This window comes from Micromesistius poutassou, assembly GCF_964030765.1.
Source record: "Micromesistius poutassou genome assembly, chromosome: 9".
Taxonomy (NCBI): Eukaryota; Metazoa; Chordata; class Actinopteri; order Gadiformes; family Gadidae; genus Micromesistius; species Micromesistius poutassou.
Window position 1 is genome coordinate 1,568,050 of NC_140279.1, and position 24,193 is coordinate 1,592,242.

At 44.5% G+C, this 24,193-nt stretch overlaps 3 protein-coding genes across 4 annotated transcripts; 2 read left to right on the forward strand and 1 right to left on the reverse strand.

Annotated features, from left to right (window-relative positions):
• Positions 1–253: 253 nt before the first annotated feature.
• Positions 254–3,916, reverse strand: LOC311353192 (ras-related protein Rab-11B-like). Its single transcript, XM_084473019.1, has 5 exons — positions 3,744–3,916; positions 2,683–2,878; positions 1,623–1,816; positions 1,425–1,505; positions 254–1,246 (listed from the first exon to the last, which is right to left on the reverse strand). The coding sequence occupies exons 1-5, from the start codon at positions 3,781–3,783 to the stop codon at positions 1,101–1,103; spliced, it is 657 nt and encodes a 218-aa protein (XP_084329145.1). The 5' UTR covers positions 3,784–3,916; the 3' UTR covers positions 254–1,100.
• Positions 3,917–5,530: 1,614 nt separating this feature from the next.
• hnrnpm (heterogeneous nuclear ribonucleoprotein M) lies at positions 5,531–11,535 on the forward strand. Of its 2 annotated transcripts, XM_084473259.1 has the most exons (13): positions 5,531–7,783; positions 7,926–8,019; positions 8,219–8,665; positions 8,818–8,971; positions 9,067–9,116; positions 9,214–9,274; positions 9,389–9,502; positions 9,585–9,629; positions 9,726–9,815; positions 9,900–10,001; positions 10,105–10,706; positions 10,814–10,865; positions 11,163–11,535. In XM_084473259.1, the coding sequence occupies exons 2-13, from the start codon at positions 7,954–7,956 to the stop codon at positions 11,324–11,326; spliced, it is 1,947 nt and encodes a 648-aa protein (XP_084329385.1). In that variant the 5' UTR covers positions 5,531–7,783; positions 7,926–7,953; the 3' UTR covers positions 11,327–11,535. The 2 variants fall into 2 exon arrangements, with proteins under 2 accessions (XP_084329385.1, XP_084329386.1); XM_084473260.1 differs by lacking the exon at positions 5,531–7,783 and having other exon boundaries at positions 7,901–8,019.
• A 292-nt stretch (positions 11,536–11,827) lies between these two features.
• timm44 (translocase of inner mitochondrial membrane 44 homolog (yeast)) lies at positions 11,828–19,635 on the forward strand. The gene is made up of 13 exons (XM_084473396.1): positions 11,828–11,872; positions 12,215–12,322; positions 13,006–13,179; positions 13,351–13,431; positions 13,646–13,795; positions 14,344–14,480; positions 14,996–15,081; positions 16,324–16,416; positions 16,533–16,657; positions 17,105–17,155; positions 17,256–17,345; positions 17,781–17,891; positions 18,709–19,635. Exons 1-13 carry the CDS (start codon positions 11,843–11,845, stop codon positions 18,826–18,828), a joined length of 1,356 nt encoding a protein of 451 aa, XP_084329522.1. The 5' UTR covers positions 11,828–11,842; the 3' UTR covers positions 18,829–19,635.
• Positions 19,636–24,193: the final 4,558 nt, after the last annotated feature.

Below are 24,193 nucleotides of genomic sequence, written 5' to 3' on the forward strand. Positions count from 1 at the left end.
TCTCTAGCTGGCCAACAAGGCGATGTGAAACTCCATTAAGTCCTCTGTGGGCAACGCTCCACTGATGGAGAGTCCCAGGCTTGTCTCTGCCGTGCACACTGTTAAACTGCTTGTTTTGGTGAACTGTCTCAACAACTTTGTATTTTTTTTTAAATGCTTCAGTGCTGAGTTCACCGAAACTCTGCATATCTGTTTTTCTTATTGTGTCGAAATCAACGTGAAGCTGTCCCTCAAAAACGAACATTTAGCAGAATACTTTTGTAAAGGATTTTATTGCAAATTTGTATGCATTTTTACGTAAAGTAAAACTTTAGCCAGATACAGTTTAATAAATACAGTGAGAAATCATACTTTTAATACTGCCACATCAGGTGGCGTTCATTTGCCAGTGTTTTATTTACACAGCAGCACCATCTAGAGGTCACTGTTGAAATGCACCAACGCATACAGTAAAGTGCATGGGCCAGTGAAGGCTGAATTATACTGCTTTGAATAGCTGCACGGTTTCGTGGTTGGTGTCTATGCTGGTATTAGCGTTTATGGTTAAGTGTGTTGACCTTCATAATGTGCAGATGCGTCAACAACAAATTAACTTATTAACTTTTATCCTTTCCATGTTGTTTTCACCATCAGCTACAAAATGGAGGGGGAAAAGAGGAAGCGGGCCTCTGTTGGCTACACACGTGACAAAGAGACCTACTGCAAACCTCCGGTGGCTATTCAACGCAGAAGTACAAATCAGCCTTTAAGGTTCCATGACTTTCATTAGACTTCATTCAAAACATGCACAATTGCCCCTTTCCTACATTGCAGGAACTTTCACATCGTCTCAATTAAACAACAAAAGCTTGCCATACAAAGTGAAATAAAGGCTTTTTCTCAGTTTCTTTCTTCAACAACAAAAGAGAAGAGCACAGGTGAATTCACATATAACAGTAAAGGACTGTACAACCAAGTAAAACTGAACAGAAACAGGGGCATTGGCCATGAGCTGTGATATGGGGAAAAAGGTGAATAGGTGGGGGGAATTTGATATGAAGAGAGTGTGGTGCCGTGTAAGAGAAGATCAGGTGGGACAAAGACACAAGTGTGTTTGGAGTTCACGGGCCTTGACAGCACGGGAGTTTATTGCCCTTCTGGCTGTCGGTGGTGGGAGGGACACTGATGTCTACCACGTTGTTGCCTGGAGACTCGTCGTGTGCAAACCTGTCTGCCATCTGCTTCTGTGACACGATGCGGTAGATCTCTGTACAAAGATAAACAAAACAATTGTAAGGTGAAATATCAATATCAAAACGGCATAATATGTTGAGGTAAAGAAACAAAATAGGTATATTATTCTTCGAATCCCTACATCTGCTTATGCAGTTGTGCAACAACAATGACCTACAATGAATCATCATCCTGTGAGAATCTCTTCTTACCTGCCAAAATGTTTTTGAATGCTTCTTCTACATTTGTAGAGTCCAGTGCCGATGTCTCAATAAAGGAGATGGTGTTCTTTTCTGAATCGGAAACACGGAAAGGATACATCAACGAACCATGTATGCTTGCGTACAGAGGTCTCAGAATCCAACCCTGAAAACCAGTGGCTGATTAACAATGTTTTCCAGGGGGCTTACCTGAGAAGGCGTGGGCCTCGTCCGTGGGCACGGCCCGGAGGTGGCGCAGGTCGCTCTTGTTGCCCACCAGCATGATGACGATGTTGTTGTCGGCGTGGTCCCTGAGCTCCTTGAGCCAGCGCTCCACGTTCTCGTAGGTCAGGTGCTTGGCGATGTCGTACACCAGGAGAGCCCCCACCGCTCCCCGGTAGTACCTGCAGTCAAACCACCGATGCAGGGGAAAGGATTTACAATGAGTCAAATTAGACCTGGGCGACATGGCTGAAAGACATATCACAATATAACTTGATCATATTGATCGATATCGATAACTATTGATCATTTTATTGACCTAAAAAGACTAGGAATTACCATGCTGGATTTAAACACTTCTGTTTAACACTTAATATGACCTACCACTGTTCTTCATTGATAAATACTCCATTGTCGAAACAGTGAAAAACACTCAAATATTGTAAATAAGTATGGAACCGTGTTTGTGTAACAAACCCAGCTGCTAGATTCGGTGGTCCAGTATCTTATTGATATATACTGAACATGTTTTATACTGATATTGATCAAAAGGCTATCACGATACAATAATTTATTGTTTTATTGCCCAGGCCTTGTCAAATGTACTTGTGTTTCTTTTAACAGTGCACAAATTGTGTTTTATTAATGTTTTTTTCTATATCTAAAAAGAGCATCCTGATTTAGAATTATTTTAACCCCCGCCCCCCCCAGTTTTGATGATGGTGACAACATGAAGATGAAAGCTTGACATTGGACATGACACATGTGTGGCTATTTTGTGCTATAAGCTATGAATTGCTTTACGTTGTTGATCAGAAATGCATGGCAATGACAGTGCAAAAGATGTATATCAGAGCAAAAATTAATAGCTCTGTACAGTAGAAGAACAATATGAGTGACATTTTATTTCTCTGCATTCATCTTTAACAAAGTCACTGAAGTCGCATGAGAACAAACCCTAAATTGACACAGTGGTAGGGTAGATGCATGTGGATGCATCAATAACACATTGCATGTGTTAACATAACACAAGCTCAAACCAACTCACGCTGATGTGATGGCTCTGTAGCGCTCCTGGCCAGCTGTGTCCCAGATCTGAGCCTTGATCATCTTGCCGTCCACCTGGAGGCTGCGGGTAGCAAACTCCACCCCGATGGTGCTCTTACTCTCCAGGTTGAACTCATTCCTCGTGAAGCGGGAAAGCAGGTTGCTCTTCCCTACTCCTGAGTCACCGATTAGTACAACTAGAAGCAAAACACACAATTTTCATCCATAAAGATTATCTTATCCCCCTATGACAGATACTACAATTGTTGCTTTTGCGCCGATTTAACAAGAGGTAGCATATCATTTCATGCACGTCACACAGGGCTGAAAAGTGCCCAGGAAACAAACGCCCTTATATTGGATTAAATCAAATTACGGATTCAAAATATCTGGGAGAATCCAGGAAAAATGTGATGCATTTTCTGAACATACTGCGTAACTTTCTTACACTAAAGAACATATTTGGCAAAGTGAACCTAGTAGCCTTATTCTTGCATTCTGCTATGAAATAGAGAAGTAGGACTTAATCGTCATGGAATCCATAATTGTTGGCGCATAAATGCTTTAATATGGTTCAATACTTGATATAGTTGGACCAACCAGTTAATAATAACACTGACTTCACAGCCATAGCCAGTAACAGCCATAGCCTACACGTTTGTCTTGTCACTTCTCTGATTACTTCACCAGGATGTGTAAGATGCTCTTGAGTTATTTCCAATATGGGTTACACAACATCCACTTCTGAACTTGTGTTTCCATAAAGGACTATTAACGTCCCCTTTGTGGTAAAGTTATATCTCAATCACGTTGGTTTTATGTTCTGACATAAAACTTGCTTGTATGTCAGAAAAACTCAACGTAGACAAGCCATACCAAACAATCTGAGGAGTTATACGTACATGTTGTAGTTGATAATTTACTAATTACAAAAAGACTTACGAAGAATACTTATGTTGTATGGTAGCTTGTATTTACGCACTTGTGGTGGTACATCATGGTTCACATAGCTAGCATGCTAACCTAGCTAGCGATCACTTCGTATTTATAATGCTCACATACCTTTGAACAAGAAATCATATTCATCGTCTCGGTTCCCCATGGCTAGTATTGATTTTTTATCTAAATTAGTCTCACAACACCTTTGACTGAATATATATAAAATCAGGTCCAGACAAAAAACAATGGTTGATAACAACACGGGATGCTGCTAGCGGCGTCCACAAGGAGGGGTGGCTTCCTGGGAGGATGAGGAAGAGGAGGAAGAGGAGGAAGAGGAGGGAGGAGGAAGAGGAGAAGGAGGAGGGAGGAGGAAGAAGAGGAGGAGGGGGTACGGGACAACCTTGATGCTGGTGGTCCGGCAATTTAAAAAAGTAGTCATTGAAGAATGTCTCTTTAAAATCAGCTATATTTTGAATACAATTTTACCTTTATTGTATTTAATATCTACGGTAGACGATTAGGGCCACACATTATGAGTTATATACTGAGTTTATTCTCAGTGTTCAAATTTTAAAGTCAGAATAGAAAGAGTTTTGACTTTAAAGCAAAGTCAGAACTCGAAAAAATTCACATATGGCCCTAATCCTCTTCCGTAGATATAAAACGCCTCACTCATTATACACACACCACTGTTTAATTAAAAAATACAATTTGATTGTACATTAATACATTGCTAATTGTAGCTGGTTATATTGTTAAGTTTACTATTAGGTGAGAATGTTTGATATTGTTAAATTTTGGTATTAGATTAATGTAAGATACATGATGTGTTTCCTCTAGCTTTCCTTACCTGCCATTGAGTTATTTAGGAGAGGAATGTGCCCTCCAAAGAACATAAAAACTCGCGTCCCGAAGGCATATTATTATCGAGAAAACGAGGGTCCTAGAAGTGCGGTCCTGAAACTGCAGCAGCAGGAACCCGCCGCTACTCCCTCCCGGTGCGTAAACTCCCAGCATGCTCTCGGCCTCTCGCCTAATGGGCTGGCGACGTCGGGGAATATTTATCAGCGACGTTTTCTGTCCGCCATTTCAGTAGCTTGGCGAGACGCGGACGTAGCTGCCCTTCGGATTTGGTTCACCCTGGTTTGATTTGCATTACATTTGTTTGCATAGTGCGTTCTCTATATCGTCTGAATTCATTTGACGAGGAAACCATTCCAACTGCGCAAGAAGATGTCGACTGAGGTTAAGGTCGAAGCCGTCCCCGAGAAGCCAGTCCAGCCTCCCCCGCAGCAGCAGCCATTGCAGGGGTAACGAAGCTTCCCTTCCGTCGACTCATTCAAGGGCTCTTTGTTAGCGTTTCGTAGCCCCAACATGCTACACGGGTCATTTTATTTAGGCAATTTTTGCAAGGGTATTATGTGAAAAAACATTGAGTAAACGTGGTTATTCGTATGGATCTAAAACGTACACACCCTTTGTTTTTCCTTTCACAATGCGTAAGTCGCAGAAGCGCTGTGATTATCTACGCGTGGCCGGGATCCGTCTAAATCCTGGAGCGCAAATGTAGCCGTTGTGTAGAATTGAGCACAATAATGTTTGCCAAACTAAAATGTGAATCTCCCGTCACATTGTACCAGATGTTTTGCAGTTGTTGGTGGAAAATAACCACGAATATTTTACTTTTGTGTGTTTTTACAGGGAAGTGAATGGTAAACCTAAGCATGACTCCGGGCCCAGCAGAAAGGAGAGGCCCCAGAAGAGAGGCGGTGGCGGACGATTTGAACCCTATGGAAATGTGAACAAGCGATACCGTGTGTTTGTCAGCAACATCCCATACGATGTGAAATGGCAGGCACTCAAAGACCTAATGAAAGAAAAAGGTAGGGTCTCCGGTGATGGATAGAATACTAATTTCTTCTTTTCTCCATCGCCATGGTAGAGGATGCAGGTTCAGTGGTCATTTTGATTGACTACTCAAGATTTGAAGGCGTCGAGGCTTTCATTCAGCGTTTTTTCTAAGGGTGCAGTTGGAATCAGTTGAACGGATAAATATATATTTAAATAAAAAAACTGAAATAAGGATTTTCGCTTAACTTAAGATATCCACTTTTTGTCTACATGGATTTTGACCGAACTTGCTGAGGCAAGGGAGACCTTGTTTCTTCGAAGAGGAAGTTGAACCCTTTGTATTGTTGTCACTCAAGATGGGAATTCCGTGGTTTGGAATCATCAATGGGGTTTGCGCTGTATTTTTGGTAGACTCCCTGAAGTGCATTTTGGAAGCACATACTACACTAAATTGTTGTGTACACTGGTGAAAGCTGCCATTTTCTAAATTGCATTGTTGCATTTTACCATGGCACAGTCAACACATCTTGAGCTTGTAATATCGATTTTATACTGGGCTTGTAAAAACCGTCCATCTGTTCATTTTGTTCCTCAGGTATGTGGCTCGGGAAAGCATTAGGTGTATCAAATGCAATGCAACGTATACATCTGCTTTAAGTACGCTGAAGTATGTGTTGAAGAGGTCACCAATTGTCCTTTTTCCGGTGGATTATGTTGTGGTTGTACAACTGACTGTGCAGTTAAATTGCATTTTCTTTTTTTAGGTTTGACCTTTGACACAGCCAATGTTTCTCAGCAGGTCTCCCATGTTGTGACCATCACAGATGTGCGTTTGGAATTTCTTGGGGTACAGGTCTACAAAACGAAGCAGCTTCTTACGTCCTGTCCTTGTCTGTAGAGGTTTGGTCAGTGGTGTTAGTTCATTGAACACTCATGATCTTCTACTAGCAGGATACAGCCATCCATTTAAACAAAAAATGTGAATTGTTGAATTTGCTCGCAGGTCCATTTAGGGAGCAGATGTTGGAGACTGCTGATTCTCTTTCCCCCCCTATTTTGTGTAGCCAGTTGGTAGATTGTTTCTCTATAGTCAGTTATCAGCGGGAAATGAAGATTTACTGGTGTATCGACTGCAGTTGTCTTTTTGACAAAGTCTTAACTTGGTGGTCATGTAGTGGGCTGGACAGATTGAGATTTAAATTGAAATTGGGACAAGTATGTAATGTGGCTTTCGATGGCAGCGCAACCATTTCCAGTGGCTGACCGCTATTCAAACTCCAGTTGTCCTCCGTTATGGCTCATGGTTTTCGGGGGATATTACAAGGACAGGCTAAGAATTTTGTCACTTATTTACTCGCCCTGTGCGACACAAGCTTGCTTTTTGTAGACCTGTACCGGATTGTGTTGCTGCGGACGCTGATGTGCGGGGGAAGAGGCTCTGGACTGTCAGTCGGAGCCCGCTGTCACCAGCCGACTTGTGTGTCTGCTCTAAACCCCCATTGTTCTCTCGGCTTCTCTCCCTTTGGTGTGTGTCGTCTCTGGAATCTGATTTGTAGTGGGTGAGGTAACGTACGTGGAACACTTAATGGACGCAGAAGGAAAATCAAGGGTAAGTGAAAACACATGAATCAAAACACTGAATAACGATAGACCGACCCACCCTCTTCTTGGGTTTATTGTAATTGTGGTGACTCTGAGAACCTGAGGGTCAGTGTCTCCGATGGTGGTTCGCAGGATGAGTGGATTCGGTGTTGTCTGGCGACTCATTGAGGCCCTCTCGGGAGGCTTATCTTTATCTAGCAGGTTTCTCGGTAGCCAATCTCGGCGATTGCCAACGATGTTGTGATTTTCTGTTGCCTTACAATACGTGTCATGGGGGTCCCGTTCCGCAAGAGGTTGTAACATGGTGGTTACTCGTAACTCATTCTTTAGAATTGCTTCAGTGGCACAGTGGTTTTTACCGGAAAATCTTTGGAGGTGAATATTGGAAAATCCTTTTGAAGAGGGTTTGTAATTGGCCAATGCTACTTTGGGATTGGATGTTTAATTCTAGTTGTGAACAATGGTTTATGATCTGTAAACCTTGAGTCTATGAAAGCAAAACCAATCCTGTCCAATATGTTTTTTTATTTATTTTTTGTGACTCTTCACATGTTATGTGCATGTAAATTTACTTGTGATCAATTACATTTGCCACTTATATGCCAAAGTCTCTTAATTTCTGGAAAACAATCGTTTTGCTAACTTGAATGTCCTTTTCCCCATTTCCATGGTTTGCCTGGTCGTCTTCAATCAACAAAGGGTTGCGCGTAAGTTCTCGATTTATTTTCCCCATCTACTTCCACAGCGATAACAAGTGCTGAATTTCTTTATTGCTAAAGCATATTCCACAACCAAAGTCTGTTTGTATAAAACAAGGTGCACAGTAATGAGTAATTTCTTTCTTCTCAGTGTTGTTGAATTCAGGACCGAGGAACTCATGAAGAAGGCTGTGGAGAAGGTCAACAAACACATCCTCAACGGGCGTCCTCTCAAAGTCAAAGAGGTAGAGCACACACTTCACACTACAGCCAATTAGACCATTTTACATTTTATTTAGGGCATTCAGCAGACTCATTGCAGAGTCTAGGTGAACTTTGAACACTTTGAACAATTCCGTCTTTTGCGGAAGCTGGTGAGCGTCTGAATCATTAATCCCTCACCTTTAGCTGACTTTGCTAACATGCTTCCCCCCCCCCTCTCAGGACCCTGATGGCGTGATTGCCCAGAGGGAGGCCCACAAGGCCCAGGGCGGAGGTGGAGGCCCCGGGGGTCACGGAGGCATGGGCGGGATGGACCGCATGGAACGGATGGACCGCATGGGGGGCATGAACATGGACCGCATGGGGGGCATGAACATGGAGCGCATGGACCGCATGGGAGGCATGAACATGGATCGCATGGGAGGCATGGAGCGCATGGGCGGCATGGACAGGATGGAGCGCATGGGAGGCATGAACATGGACCGCATGGGTGGCATGGAGCGCATGGGAGGCATGGAGCGCATGAACATGGACCGCATGGGGCCAGGCCCTGGCGGACCCCCCACCGTGAACATCCCACCCAGCCTGATGAACAACCCCAACATCCCCAATGAGATCATCCATGGCCTGCAGGCCGGCAAGATCGGGAGCACCGTGTTTGTGGCCAACGTAAGCACCCTTTGGTTTTACATACAACTATGGCATGCAACATACATTAACATTGAATTTTACTTTAAGGACAACCTTATTTTGATCCCCTCACAATTAGACGATGGAGTGTGCGCTACGGTCTTTTAACTGTGTTGCTTTTTTTTCTGCAGCTTGATTACAAGGTGGGCTGGAAGAAGCTTAAGGAGGTGTTTGGCATGGCGGGTGTGGTGGTCAGGACGGACATCCTCGAGGATAAAGACGGAAAGAGCCGAGGGATGGGGACAGTGACATTTGATATGCCCATTGAAGCGGTCCAGGCTGTCTGTATCCTTTCTAATATGAAATGCAATGTCATGTTCCTTTTTTTAGTTTTGTCTTTTATGTGCAATTTGAATACAATTTTCCTAAATTATGCTCAGCTATGTTTAATGGCCAATTGCTCTTCAATCGGGTCATGCATGTGAAACTGGTAAGTAATATACTATATTAACAAAATAAATACACATTTTAAACTTTAGAAAGGTTGCCGTATCATTTTGGGAAACATCTTTTATTTATTTTTTCAGGATGAGAAGTCTCTTCCCAAAGGAGATTTTGGACCGCCTGAGAGACCAGCTGCTCTTCCTCGTAAGTCAACTTCAAAATCTGCACACGAATGCAATCCATATGGTGGTTAAAATGTATTGATTATGAAAACAAATGGCCATCAAGTTAATTTGCCACCTTTTGGTCTCTGCCCAGGTGGTCTGAGTGGTATTGGTCTTGGCCTAGGGCCAGGGGGCCAGCCCATCGATGCTACCCAGCTCAACAGAGGAGAAGGCAGGGGAGCCGGGATGGGGAACATGGGCCCCGGAGGTAGTTGTTAATTCAATAAATAGTTTTCATCAAAAAAGAAGGGTGACACGTTGGCTAATCCTTGACAAACCTTGTCTTGTAGGAATGGACGGAATGAACTTTGGTGGGATGGGTGGCCGAGCAGGAGGTATGTCTTCTCATGGAAACTAACAAAAACCATCGTCAACAAACTAGCATGTTTCCCAGGGATGTGTTCCTTACGTGTCAATGTGACTCTCTTCAGGTATGGACAACTTTGGAAGTGGAGGTGGTGGAGGGGGCGGAGGAAACAACATGGATCGTTTCGGACCCTCTGGCATGGGTAGAATGAACGGTAAGGACTACATCTTGCTGCATGTGGGGACCGTTTTCACGTGCTGCCGCTCTCTTCTAATGGTATGATCTCTTGCATCATCAGAAATGGACCGTGGGATCGCTGGTGGTTTTGACCGGGAGTTTGGACGGAATGAAATGGGCATGACCCGCAACAATTTTGGAGACTCTTTTGAAAGAGGCGTGGGTTAGTACTGTTCTCTTAAATCTTGTGACAATGCTTCAAGTAATTTCTTTATTTGGTTGCTGGTACTAATTCTGATATGTTCTCCCTTCGATCCGACTCGTAGGGAACTCCCTCGGAGGAGACCGTATGAACTCTGGATTGGAGCGTCTGGGCACCGGACTCGACCGCCTGGCAGGAATGGACCGCCTGGGGATGGACAGGCTTGACCGCGGGGCCGACCTGGACAGGCTGGGGGGTACCGGTGGCTTCGACCGCATGGGCTCAGGGATCGACCGGCTGGGGCCCAGTATGGACCGGCTAGGCTCTGGCCTGGACCGTATGAGCTCCAGCATGGAGCGCCTGGGCCCGGCCGGGTTCGACCGGCTGGGCCCGTCCAGCCTGGACCGCATCAGCACCAGCCTGGACTTCAGCTCCCCGATGGGCATGGATCGCATGGGCAACACCGGGCTCGACCGAATGGGCCAGAACAACTTTGACCGCATGGGGTCTTCCGGAGGTCTGGATCGCTTCCCCACCGGAGGCCTCGACCGCATCGGCTCCAATATGGACCGCATGGGAGCCGGGAACGTCGGCGGGCAGTTCGACCGCCCTGCTGACATGGACCGCAACTCCTTCGGGGGCAACTCCTTCATGGGGGCCGGGGCTGGAGGGCCTGGAGTCGGGGGAGTCAACGCCAGGAAGGGCTGCCAGATCTTTGTCAGAAATGTGAGTGATCTGCGACACATTGTGTAAATGTTTCGTTAATTTTGCTTCAAAAATGGTTCAAAATGGTTTGACTTGATTAGACTGACCTGGTGTGATTTGTCTTGCAGCTGCCCTTTGACTTCACATGGAAGATGCTGAAGGATACCTTTAGTACATGTGGTAAGAACACAAACCGCACAACGGCCATTCTGCCTCAACCGTACTACACCAAGACAATGACCCATTTACATTCAAGCGCTTTTAACCAAGTGACTTACAATAAGTACATTTGTCAGAAGAGAAACTATGTTGGTGCAGTAGGGATATTCATAGAACCAAGAGCCAGCACTAAACGATCGCTAGGTTAACCCATTCCCCGTACACAACAAAGATAGCTAGGATAAGACGGACCTGAGGTTGTCATTCAGGCTGGAATATTCCAATTGTGACTTGACGTTATCTCCTTAACTTTCGTAGGCATGGTGCAGTATGCGGACATCAAGATGGAGAACGGCAAGTCAAAGGGCTGTGGCGTGGTTCGCTTCGACAACCCAGAGACGGCAGACCGCGCCTGCCGAAGCATGAACGGATACCGCCTCAACGGCAGAGAGATCGACGTTAGGATTGATAGAAATGCATAAGTTCACTCGTCCGTCAAACTTCCATATGTTGTCCTGATTCTGTGCAACCGACCCGTCATTTGAGTGACCTTTCCAACTTTTACTTGGTTTATTAGTGATGTTTTAGTTATTTCCCTTTTTTAGTGACCACATATATATTTTTTTGTCATTCTTTAACTGTCAAGGCCTTTGTTGTTTAAGGTGTTTTGATAAATAAATCTTAACATTTGGAAATGATTTGGTTGTGTGTTTGTTCCGTGCAGAGTTTTGTATTCCTGATAAACACCACTTTAAGTGTTAAGTTGCATGAAGCACCAAAAGGTTGTGAACTTGGCAGAATTATATTGCTTCTCTGCTTTAGCTTATTTTTTAACTCATACGTTTTGTGATTATTATTAATTTCCAATTGATCAATTGCTTAGTTAAGAAATTGCATGCAGATTATTTTATCTGCCTGCAACATTTGAAATAGTGGAAGCTCCTCCCACCGTAGACGATAGGTCATCACCGGAAAAGGTCACAGGCAATGCAACCAAGATGGCGGCCTCCTTGTGTCTGTGTTCCCAGGTAAGTTTTGAAATAAATGCTTAATTTAGCCCCACCTGCGTTAACGATCTAACTATTATAGCAACACAAGTTTATTTAAAATACCAATTACTAAAAGTTCATAGGCGGTTTACGAGATCGGTGGACAATACGACGAAGCAGGTGGTTGGGCAAAACAACATCGGGTTCCGAAAGTACATAATCGAATCTTAATCGCATACTATTAATCACAACACTCATTCATCTCAATGTATTTGATTTTCCGTTTTTATGCCAATGCTTTGAGTATACATGCTACGCAGCATATGGATAACAGTCCTTTACCTTGGGAAACTGGCTTATTGTGTTTTTCTTGTGCTCTAGATATGTGTCAGGCGATGTGTACAGGCGTGCAGTCCTTCTTACATGCCCCTGCACAATAATAGACATCACTTCTACAGAGTATGCGGATCCCTCACCACCTCTTCACAGGTAGTCTTTACATCTTTACACCGTCAACCCCTTCAATGGTTTCTTTTGAACTATGAAAACAAGCTCCTCATCCAACAACCTCAATGACTATTATATTAAATTTACATTATACGAGAACAGGGATACAGAGAACAATTGTTTGCATATTTGACTCCCAGCCGAAAGAGTTCTGGATTTGAACCCCATGTCTACCTGTAGGCTTCTTGAGCAAAATGCGTTTCCTCTGAAGTCACATTGTGTCTGAATCTACCATAAATCCAATTGGAGGAATGTCTCTTGCAGAATTATGAAATTGAATACATTTACATTCAGGGCATTTAGCATACACTTTTATCCAAAGCAACTTACAATAAGGTTGTCAGAAGAAAGAGAAACAATCTATTGCTGTTGGTACAGTAATGGAGGTTCATAGAACCGAGTGCCAAGCACTTAGAATCGTTAGGTTAACCAATTCCCTGTATACAACAAAGATAGCATTGTGTAGCATCTTAACCTAGCTAAGTACTATTTTCAAGTGCAAGGATGTACAACATACAAAAAGTGTGAAAGAGGGGGGTGGGGGTTATTATGAATAATAATGGGGATGAATAATTACAGTTTGTCATAAAGTATGTGACAAAAAGAGGGCGTGAAAAAACAAGGGATGCTCTCTCAATGGTGGTGTCTTCTATATTCACTCCCAGGTCCGGCACTCGTCCAGAGGGGGGGGCCGGAAGGGATTCATCGGGGAGTTCCTGGAGAACCTGAAGCAGGAGCTGAACAAGAACAAGGAGATGACGGAGAACATCAAGAAGTTCCGCAAAGAGGCCAAGAAGCTGGAAGAATCAGACGCACTGCAGCAGGCTCGCAAGAAATACGTCAGTGCTAACCTGTGCGATTTAACAAACATTTAACAAATGTGTACTGTACGATAATGCATGTACAAAATAGTCCCATGATTTGAAAAAAGATGAGTTTGAATTCAGATTGTGGTCATGGTTATGGAAGAGGTTGTTGTTAACAGATGTTCCTCCTCATCTTTCTCTCAGAAAACGATAGAGTCTGAGACAGTGAAGACCTCAGAAGTACTCAGAAAGAAGTTTGGGACCATCTCAGAGTCAGTAAAAGAGGTATGTGACGATATATTTCTACCTTCTCTCTTCTTCTCCACCTCTGTAAACCATCGACATCTGTTATACACTAAAGGAAGTAAAGAGAGAGTGTGTGTGTGTGTGTGTGTGTGTGTGTGTGTGTGTGTGTGTGTGTGTGTGTGTGTGTGTGTGTGTGTGTGTGTGTGTGTGTGTGTGTGTGTGTGTGTGTGTGTGTGTGTGTGTGTGTGATCAGGGGCTGGACGAGGTGAGTCGTACAGACCTTGGGAAGAAGATCAAGGAGGGTGTGGAAGAGGCCGCCAAGTCGGCCAAGAGCTCTGCAGACTCTGTGTCCAGGAGCGGGGAGAAGTTTGGGAAGACAGGAGCCTTCAAAGCCATATCGCAGGTACAGAGTGGGTCTTTACAGCCGGTTGTAGCTATATTAAATAATACATTACCGAGGAGGTACATTTATAAATAGTGACCACTGAGTTCAGTGAAGTTCGGCTCTTATTTTATTCTCCAGAAAAATTCACTTTGCTGCAGGGCGTGATAGACATTACAAATTGAAACATAAAATGCAACGTGTATAAAATAAAAAGAGACTAACAGAAACTGATGAAAGTGGTACCACATTATCATTTTGTTGATAACAATGGCCTCTTCGTAAACTTTTGTAGCGTTTGGTTAACATTTCCTATTTTATTTGGAACAAAACAAGTTCTCTTGGCAGAACCCGTTTACCTGGCCACCAATATGCTGTGCACCCCTCTACCAGGACACTTCCACTCGTCCTGAGGTTATGAGAAGGTTGAGGAAGGCCACAGAATAACGCATTTAATCTAAATTACTATGACTGGTGTAATCACCCTAGCGTGATCACTCGTATATATATTACATTTTGAAAATAGACACTGTTCAATAGTGGATATGTCCCTGCCCGTGTGCTGTCAGGGCATGGAGAGTGTGAAGAAGGAGATCGATGACCTGGGCCACACCGGGCCCTACCGCCCCCCCTCCAGACTGAGGAAGAGGACTGAGTTCTCCTCCAAGGGGGCTGCGGACCAGGGGAAGGTCTTTGAAGCCAACGAGTATGTGAACCCCTCAGTAGACCACCGGGGGTCTTTGTAATTGTTTTCTGACGGGGAAATGGGGGCATATCTCAAGATGGCGATGTATACAATGTGTATCGTATAATGATGTTGCACATTGTCATTCAAAGGTGTAGTGTGTAGGATGTAGTGGCCTCTAGCGGTGAGGTTGTGAATTGCAACCAACTGAATACCCACCCCCACACACGCACTCACACACACACACCTCTCCCTTCCCAACAAAGCAGGACAGGAGAAGCTAAGTAATGAGGTTTTTCAAACTAAAGGTCATAGTTTAAAAGTAAGATTAAGATAAAAAATATAAAATGCATCCTCTCTAGAGCCGTCTGTCCATTATGGGCTACTGTAGGTAACAAAAACCTGACTTATTTCAAGGGAATTATACACTAATACTTCTGCTAGTACTAAAGTGTGTGTGTGTGTGTGTGTGTGTGTGTGTGTGTGTGTGTGTGTGTGTGTGTGTGTGTGTGTGTGTGTGTGTGTGTGTGTTGCAGGGAAGCCATGGGCGTGGTTCTGCACAAGGACTCAAAGTGGTTCCAGCAGTGGAAGGATTTCAAGGACAACAACGTGGTGGTCAACAGTAAGGATTAGCTCACTTCTATTGACTTTACCAACTGAAATTTTAGAAACTTAAATTGAAAAGATCGCTGGATGTGTGGATAGATGGATATGTGGCTTGTTGAAAGTCCAATACAGTGTTCAGTTCAGTGTGCAACACAGTGATTAATACAGTGAAGCCACCACTAGGTGGCTTGTTGAAAGTGCAATACAGTGATTGTTTCAATGTGAGTTTCTAAATTGTCCTTAGTTGGTAATCAGCAGGTTGACGAAAAATCAGTTTTTAGTCTGTCTTAATCACTCTTCATAGAATGTAATGATTTGGGTACATGAACGTAAAGTGAGACGGATAACTTGTTCACTGTGCATGTGTGAATAAGGTTTTAAATGCATGCACACACAAATATGCGCACATAATAATATATAGTATCATATATGAAGGCTCGCTCAGGAAAAGCATTCTAAATTAGCCCAGCCTTATCAACTCGCTATTTTATTTTGAAAGGGTGGAACCGGGGTACTAAATCATGTGTACTACATGTTAATTTGTCGCTATGGTAATTTATCTTTCTGCTGTCAGAATTTCTCCGGCTTGGCGAACATTAATAACATGTCATCGCAAATACATATACACCCATCCGAAGCAAACATACATTACACGCATGCAAATACCACGCATTAAGATTAGCTCAGGGAAAGCAATCGAATTGAGGCCCTGCCTTCTCAACTCGCGCCTTGCAGTTTGTACGGTCTGCAGTAGAATTGGACAGGCAGGGTGGGGACATACATAGAAAGTGGCATTATTCAGAGTAACCTCATTGCTATGCTTCGGCTATTAGCGAGTCCACTTCATCATTGTAGTTATTATGCACAGGAGCATGACAACCGACGTGTCTTTGGCTCAGGAAGTGTGGTTATAGATTATGTTTGGACATCATTTCATGATTTTGTGCTAAGTCAACAGATTTAAATTTGTATTGATGTTCCGGCAGCATCAGCACTTTACACGCACTAAAGACATACATTTCGAAGTGTGTTTGTCTGTGTGTGCGTGTGTGTGTGTGTGTGTGTGTGTGTGCTTTCATGTGTTTAAAGATGAGGGTGTATTTGAATTCTCCTGGCGTACGTCAGGAAGCGGTTGTTGTTCATTCATCACCCCTGAATAGGGAGCCTTGTTCTGCTGAGTCTCTCTCTGACTCCTCGATCCTCCCTCGTCCCTCCCTCCGCCTCCCGTCTCCACCCCTCTTCTTCCTCCTCCTCCCAGGGTTCTTCGAGATGAAGATGAAGTATGACGAGAGCGACAACACCATCATTAGGGCGTCCCGTGCTGTCACAGAGAAGATGACTGACATCCTAGGTAACCATGGAAACCCCCCCCACCCCCCCCCAAATTGTCTTAGCATGGATACATGCCTTTCGTTATCACCTGGTGTGTGTGTGGCTGTCTGATTGACACTCTGACTGACCAATCAGGCGGACTCTTCTCAAAGACGGAGATGTCGGAGGTTCTCACAGAGATTCTCAAAATAGACCCCGCCTTCGACAAAGACTCCTTCCTCAGGCAGTGTGAACGGGACATCATCCCCAACATCCTGGAGGTGTGTCCCTGCTCTCTTTCTCTCAGCCAATCAGGCTCATTGGGGTTTGGCGGCAAACTGTTGTTATTGTATTGACCTGTTGTTGAGATGCGCTCACACCAAAAGCAAAGCAAAGTCTTTGCGCGGCGCCAATACATAACAACGTCAACGCAAAGATGTGAATAGATGCACATTAATGCGCGCTGCGCTGACCACACGCTTCACGTGGGACTCTACTCGCACAATCCACACAGATTGCTTTGTTCGCTAAAGTTGAAATATCTGAACGAATTTTGCTTGAAGCTGAATCACTGCGTGAGAAAAGTTTGCGGTTCGTGCAAGTAGAATATGTGCTTCATCACTCATGGAGGGGCATGGAGGATAGTTCTCCGATGTAAACGTGTGTTGTGTGTGTGTGTGTGTGTGTGTGTGTGTGTGTGTGTGTGCGTGTGTGTGTCCTCTGTACAGGCGATGATTCGAGGGGAGCTGGAGGTGCTGAGAGACTGGTGCTATGAAGCGGTATGACCTCTCTCATTGGCTGACTTTACTGTCAATCTATCCGGAGAGAATATAATTCCTTGTGAAACTCAAACTGTGTCTCTCTCTCCCCGGTGGTTAGACGTACAGTCAGCTGGCCCACCCCATCCAGCAGGCCAAAGCCATGGGTCTGCAGTTCCACTCTAAGATCCTGGACATTGACAGTATTGATGTAAGTGGTTTCACTCTGCCAGAACACTTAGGGAGGTAGAAGCCAATTCTAACAGAAGTAATTTTTTTAAAAGGCTTTTTTTTTTTTATTCAACGTTTCAATTAAATATGTTTGACAATTTGTCTCAATATAAATCAATACGATATATTTGCAGAGAACAATTGTTGGGACCTGCATCTAATCAACATTTATTTGATCTTAATCCTAACAGAGAAGGACACACCTCTGCATACTTCTACTACATACATTTCTCCCCCCCCGCCCCCCCTCGTCAACAATTCGGCAACTGCCCCTCAAAACTCCTGTGCACTGCTTAGGGCCTGCTTAGGGCCCCCCACAGACTCTAGAATCGCCGCTGGTAGTTGGTAATGCGGGGCTTGCTCTGCTGTTCCCTGTGCTTCTGTCTCATGTTCTACGTCACCGTCTCACCCCCAGCTGCCCATGGGCAAGATGATGGAGCAGGGCCCAGTGCTCATCATCACCTTCCAGGCTCAGATGGTCCTGGTGGTCCGCAACGTCAGGGGGGACGTGGTGGAGGGGGACCCAGTATGTATTCTACATTCAGGGCACTTAGCAGACGCTTTTATCCAAAGCGACTTACAATAAGTTCATAAGTCCGAAGAAAGAGAAACAATATATCGCTGTCGGTACAGTATTGTATTCTATGTATATATAGTGTATGTATATACAGTATATGTATTTCTCTTAGTCTTGGATATCAAAACGACACAAATCAATGCAACATTTTCTAAAAGATTGAGAAATATATATAATATTTCTATATACGAGATCTTAAAATATGGACATTGCACAATGCCATAATTGGCCAATGTTTCTGTTTGCCGTCAACGGTGGCCGTGGTTCACATTTGACTCCCAGACGCGAGCACATCTACATTGATAATGTGATCCCAAGGGAGGACACGTATCAGCCAGACTGCCGGTCTGTGGCTATTTTGAATAACAAATCCTGTGAAGAACGCTAATGTTAAACGGAGGGCTCCTCAATGACAGCGGCGATAGCTCAGCGAGGCGCCGCTGGCACGCTTCCGCTGTTTTGATTGGCCAAAGTTTTCACTGAGCGGCGGAGTCCAGCTGGAGGCCTGCCTGGCGTTCGGAGCGAAAGTGCTCTCGCAACGGATTAATGGTGGATGTACCTGCTCCTGGGATTAATGGACGGCTTCCTAATGTCTGCAGATAAAAATGACAGCTGTCCTTTGGGGTTTTGCTGAGGCTCGGCGAAGTCTCTTACACTCTCTCACTCAGTAACGTTCCTCCCTAGCCATCACTTTTTCCCCGTTTTTTCGCCGTTTGTCCTTCCGATTCCATCGCTGACCCCCCGTTGTGCTCCCTGCGGCGTGCAGGACAAGGTGCAGAGGATCATGTACGTGTGGGCTCTGTGTCGGGACCAGGAGGAGCTCAACCCCTACGCGGCCTGGAGACTGCTGGACATCTCCGCCTCCAGCACAGAGCAGATCCTCTGAGATGAGATGGGGACGCAAGCACGCCTTAACACACACACACAGACGCACTACACCCCCCACGCAACCCCACCTACTTAACCAGGGACGGGGGGGGGTGAAGACTCAGGGGTTCCCTGGGGGCTGGCTGATAAGAGCCCCACACTCGCGCTTCAAAGAAGTAGAAGTTGAAAGGATGGGTTGGGATAGTGGGAGCCCCGCTGCTGGCGGAGGCGCCTAGTGACCTGCTGCGAGGCATTAGCTGCCCACCAGGCTCCTACGCTGGCAGGCAGCCAGGGACCTCCTTTCTTCCTTATGCTCCTGCAGGCTGCGAGGCAGACCTAGGGAGAGGAGGCTTACTTCCGCGTTCATGTACCAGTTGTTCCGCGGACGACCACAAGGGGGCACTATATCACCGATCGGTCTACTTGAACGTCCCCTGCTGTCCGCCCTGTCTGCTTGTCAGTTATGTTTGGAACGTTATTATAGTGATTTTTGTTCTTCTCTATTGACTTCGGATATTCGTGTTGAAACAAATGGGTTTGGAATCTATGACGTTTAGTACATTTCCACTGGGATTCGTGTCATAAATGTCTCTTATGGTGTTGTCAAATGGGATGATGACTGCCATTTGGTGATTATCTGGGTCTGTGTGTGTGTGTATGAGTGTGTGTGTGGAGGGCCTATAGTATGATGCTAATGCACCAGGCAGTGCTGCTTGCGTCATTATTTTGTACAACACATTTGTTTGTAGGATATGAGGTGATTTGAGTCTTGAGATAAGTCTATATTTATTATAAAAAGTAATAAAGATGACACCTGATTTTCTTATTTGAATATACCTTTTTTGCATATTTATATAATGGGAATAATTCCACACATGCCTAACAAATCAGGAGAAAAATCTGGTAATTCATTCAAGGGCACTTTCTATTTAAAGTTCATTCTCGATTGATTCAGGTCTTGGCGTTCCCAAATGATTTCCTTTGGGAATGATTCTTACTCAGAGATTATTTTTACCCACAGCAGACGTGCTACACTACATTTCAGTAATGAGTAACAACTTACGAAAACACTTATTTTATGAGCTCTGCTATACTAATTTGTAATATTATGAATATTATATATCATCAAATACAAATGTAATGTGCTTTGACATTGCATCTGACATTGTATTAATATAATTGCAAAACGTTTGAATATTGAATTATACCACATTTTCGTTTTTTTCTTGGAAAATCTATGTACATTCTGAAACCGATACATTATCTAAAAAAGCCTTTACAATATAATTAATGCCAAGCAGTCCAATACTACCACTTGAACTGACTTGTCTTCATTTTTCATTAATATTTTTAATTTTTAACTAAGTCTATTCGACTCTCAATTCAAACTAGTTTATTGTGTCAAAAGTACAAAAGCCCTCTTTATTTTCGACATGAAGGCTAAATCACCCCTCTCTCGCTTGGGGACTGTGAACTGGGCATTCATAACATCATTTACCTCAAATATGTGTGTAACCTGTGTGCAATTATGTAAATCTAAATGGCTGTGCTGAACATTGCTGACTTGAAAGTTATTGAAATGAATAATTGAAATGTAAATCAAGTCATAAGTAACGCAGCCTATCAGAGCTTCACACCATTGTTTGTGTTTCTGTTGGAGAGTAGTCAGGGATACTTTCTATTAAATGGAATGCTGTGTGAAACCAGAGCAGAGAGTGTGGCTGTGCTCTATTCATACAACGCCTGACTCCCGGGCAAGTGAATGTCAGACGTGTGTCACTATCTAATTACACAAACTACATTACCTGTCTATTTGCCTAATCCGTTTTTCGTAATCAATTATTGCAAGATGCCTCCAAAGCAGTTCGAGTGATGGTCATTTATTACATCAGTGTTGTTTCTGATCCATCGCATTGAATTGTAATATCCTCGCTCCACGCCCTGCTCCTCAGACCTAATGTCCCATTTATCGTAATTGGAGTATTCATAGAGCAGCAAATTGAAACTGTCAAATCAATATGTACGTTTTCCCTCAGGGAGCCTCCGCCTTTCAATCATAGCACACACACTATCTGCTCACCGCGCGTCTGCCACGAGTCTGGCCGGGAACAGATACCTTCGGGGTAATTGTCTTTATGTGCTTCAAATGTAAACGTGTGATCACTGCAGCGTCTCTATATTACCACACATGGGATGACACAATCTCACGTTGAACGTGAATCCCTGGAATCAGGTTTTTCCTCCCTGAAAAAGAGAGCGTTGTGAATTTCAGCTTATCTGTTGTACTCTCACAACAGAGCAGGATGGATCACCCCAGCCTTGGGCGAGGAGGCCTGTTTCTGCTGATGAGTTAGCCTGCCAAATGATTCGCACACGCGTCGGAGATGGGGCGCTTCCTTCATGCGTGCGGTGTCCCTTGCGCGGGCGGACACGCGTGTAGATGTTCAGCTCGGTACGTGCGACGTCTCCGGCGTGTCACAGATGATGGATACCCACGGCTGGTGAACAATGCTGAAGTCGCAGCTCTGCTTGGGGGCCCCTCATCGCTCAGGATACACAGCACCCCCCCCCTTCGACACACATGTGCCCGTGTGCACAATATGGACAACCTCCTCCGGTGTATGCCCTTACATCAGTCGTTCGGCAACATGCGGCTCTTTCTCACAGGCTGCACCATGCTGTGGACTCATTGGTCAGTAGGGTCACACGGCAACTGACCCGGAATCCCACACTTGGGTAGAAGGGCTCATGGTTAGTTGACCTCCCTCATGGTGAGTCGTGCTTAAATGCCTGCAAAAATAATCGTTTGAACGGGGGAATACATCACTGCTGTGCAGACAACACGAAGGTCACGTCAATGCTCTGATGCACATCTGCCACTAAGGGCTGTGCTAGCTCTGTTACACATGTAGAGACACACACACACACATGTACACAAGCACACACAGACACACAACCTATATACGTCAAGTCCCGTTCTAGGTTTGAATTTCTGTGACCGTGCTGCTGACACATCAGGTCCACTTGGGTGAACTCTGCGCTTAGTTATAAAGATTCAATAAAGGAAATGTCCACCACAACCGTTTGACTTGAACACAGGTCCATCCAGCAACCTCTGTCTGTTTCTTTCTCATAAGGGGTTTGCCAACACATCCACTCCTCACAACCTGTCAGCTGTTCTGGTTGGACATTCACTTCCCCAGTCAGTCTTCATTCATTTTCCTTTTTTTGTAACACAAAACCAAAGCAAAACCCGGGGACATATATACAAGGATCTTCTCAGTCCACCCCCTATGGTCTGAAACCAGGATATCAAGGTATCTAGAAATAATGGACAATAATGGACAGGTGTGAGGTTTCTGCATGGCTGCCGTGGAACAGACAGCCTCTTTAGAGATCTTGGAGATGGGATGGGTTGGCTACGTGCGGGTCATTGGAGGGATGGCGGAAACGATGTGTTTTTGACATTGTAAATATGGTTGGGTTAGTATAAAAAATTGTGTATAAAAAAGTAACTCCAAATAGGCTTGCAAAGATTTCCCAAATGTTTTCCCAAAATGGTGATAGTCCTTGTTTTACTCCGGCTCTATTTCTCAAAGGTGAATAGTTTCATTATCCTTAAGCGTGCAAAGATACTTGATGGATCTTTTGTGGTTTTGTTTTTGCGGATATTGCCTCGCACTATGAGCAAAATTTGATATACAGTGTTATCCTCGTCATCTTTTCATCAGTCTAACGCGTTATTATTACCTCTTCTGCCATGTTCAGCCATCTAATAACAGTCGTCGTCTTGTATCTTTTTATGAAAGTCAGGGACGCCTGATGCTATCCATCCGTTTCCATATGAGTGGCCACTATACTATATACTACTAGGAACAGTTATGAAAGAGTTGTAACTGATTACATAAGAATATTCAAGGTATGGTAATAATTGTATTAAGTAAAATATTTTATGTAAGAATTTATAATATAAGTATTTATAAAACAGAAAAAAACAAAAATAAATCCAAAGTCCCCTTGGATTGGAAATCGCTCTTTCAAGACAGACCCGAAGTTGCAACATAGATATAACCCGACATACAACACAGAGAAATAATACATAGCCTGGATGTAAACAATGAATGAGTGAACTGTTGGAGGACGGAGGCATGCCTGTTGGGCAGTAATGGGTTGGGTAGAGGGACCTCGCCGGGCTTCTGTCATCCAGTAAGGACTGGTAGACGTGCAGAACCTCCCAGGCCCTGCATTAGAGACAAGGTGGGTGTGCAGAGAGAGCTATTTACTGTGGCTGGAGCTCTGGCCGTCTGCATACGATTGCACTCATAAGCACTCCCCTCGCGCAAATGAAAGCCAGCTACCAAGAAGCGACAGCTCATGCCAAAGAACATCCTCTCCTTTCTTGCTTGCTTTCTCCGTTTTATTCTCTCTCTCCCCCCCCTTGCTCTAATTAGCTATTTTTCTTGCACCTCCTCACTTTCGCCTGCTCTCACTCTTCTCGTTCCATTTCCTGCCATTCCAGCCAGTGTTACATCTCTTTTTTTTTTGTCTTCGTCAATTAATCACCCACTTTCCTCCATTCTCTCTCTTTCTCTCTCTCTCTCTCTCTCTCCCTCTTTCTCTCTCTCTCTCTCTCCCTCCCTCTCTTCTCATTCTGTCTAAATCTAATCAGCTCCCTCTGCCCGGGCGAGCGTCGCGCGGCCCACTTTAATTGTGAGGATTCTTTATGAGAATCTGTAATTCTGCTGAAGGGAAGAAAAAACAATGGCAGCAAATTCTGTTTCTATCGATCACGCCCCCCCTGACTCAGACGTCCCCTCTCACCGTCTGGGGGCTCTGTGTGTGACGTCTGCCTTCCAGCCTTCCATGTGTCACAAGATTTAGAGGCCGGGGTGAGGCTATTGGCCTCCGCATCCGCAGAGCGTCAGCGGGGAACAGACAGAGCCTGGCTGTAAATACAGGATGCTGCCTCCTCAGACACAAATGGCTCCATAAGCTGTCTGGCGATGGCGTCAGGAAGGTTAGTCAGACCACCCTGTTCAGACGCCCCCGAGGCGGTAACTCAACAGAACGCTGTGGTCCACCCATGACCTCCTCCGGTGATAAAACCGTACTGACACCACAGGAGGAATAAGGAAAGGCGGAAACGGACAAAAAAGGGAATATTAAGTGTAAGAGTTATGCGGAATGTGTGATTAGGCGAAAAACGTTTTTTATAAAAGCAAGAGAAGATAGGAAGCCTAACAGATGAATATACTCTGTGTTTAGTAGTGTGCTATCATCTAGCCAGGGAGAACACACTCGACCTCTCTCCAGCCCTGGAGGTGTGACGGATCGCCTTGCCCGCGGTGAAGCCCCCACACCTTAGTCACTGTTTGCTAACCTTA

Coding starts and splice junctions, on each gene's coding strand:
- timm44 (XM_084473396.1), top strand. CDS start 11,843: ATGGCGGCCTCCTTGTGTCTGTGTTCCCAG. Junction 13,432..13,645: donor TCTCAGAGTCAGTAAAAGAG/GTATGTGACGAT, acceptor GTGTGTGATCAG/GGGCTGGACGAGGTGAGTCG. Junction 16,417..16,532: donor GAAGATGACTGACATCCTAG/GTAACCATGGAA, acceptor CTGACCAATCAG/GCGGACTCTTCTCAAAGACG.
- hnrnpm (XM_084473260.1), top strand. CDS start 7,903: ATGAGTAATTTCTTTCTTCTCAGTGTTGTTGAATTCAGGACCGAGGAA. Junction 8,020..8,218: donor GTCCTCTCAAAGTCAAAGAG/GTAGAGCACACA, acceptor CCCCCCTCTCAG/GACCCTGATGGCGTGATTGC. Junction 9,816..9,899: donor TGGCATGGGTAGAATGAACG/GTAAGGACTACA, acceptor TTGCATCATCAG/AAATGGACCGTGGGATCGCT.
- LOC311353192 (XM_084473019.1), bottom strand. CDS start 3,783: ATGGGGAACCGAGACGATGAATATGATTTCTTGTTCAAAG. Junction 2,879..3,743: donor ATATGATTTCTTGTTCAAAG/GTATGTGAGCAT, acceptor TTTTGCTTCTAG/TTGTACTAATCGGTGACTCA. Junction 1,247..1,424: donor ATTCAAAAACATTTTGGCAG/GTAAGAAGAGAT, acceptor ATCTTTGTACAG/AGATCTACCGCATCGTGTCA.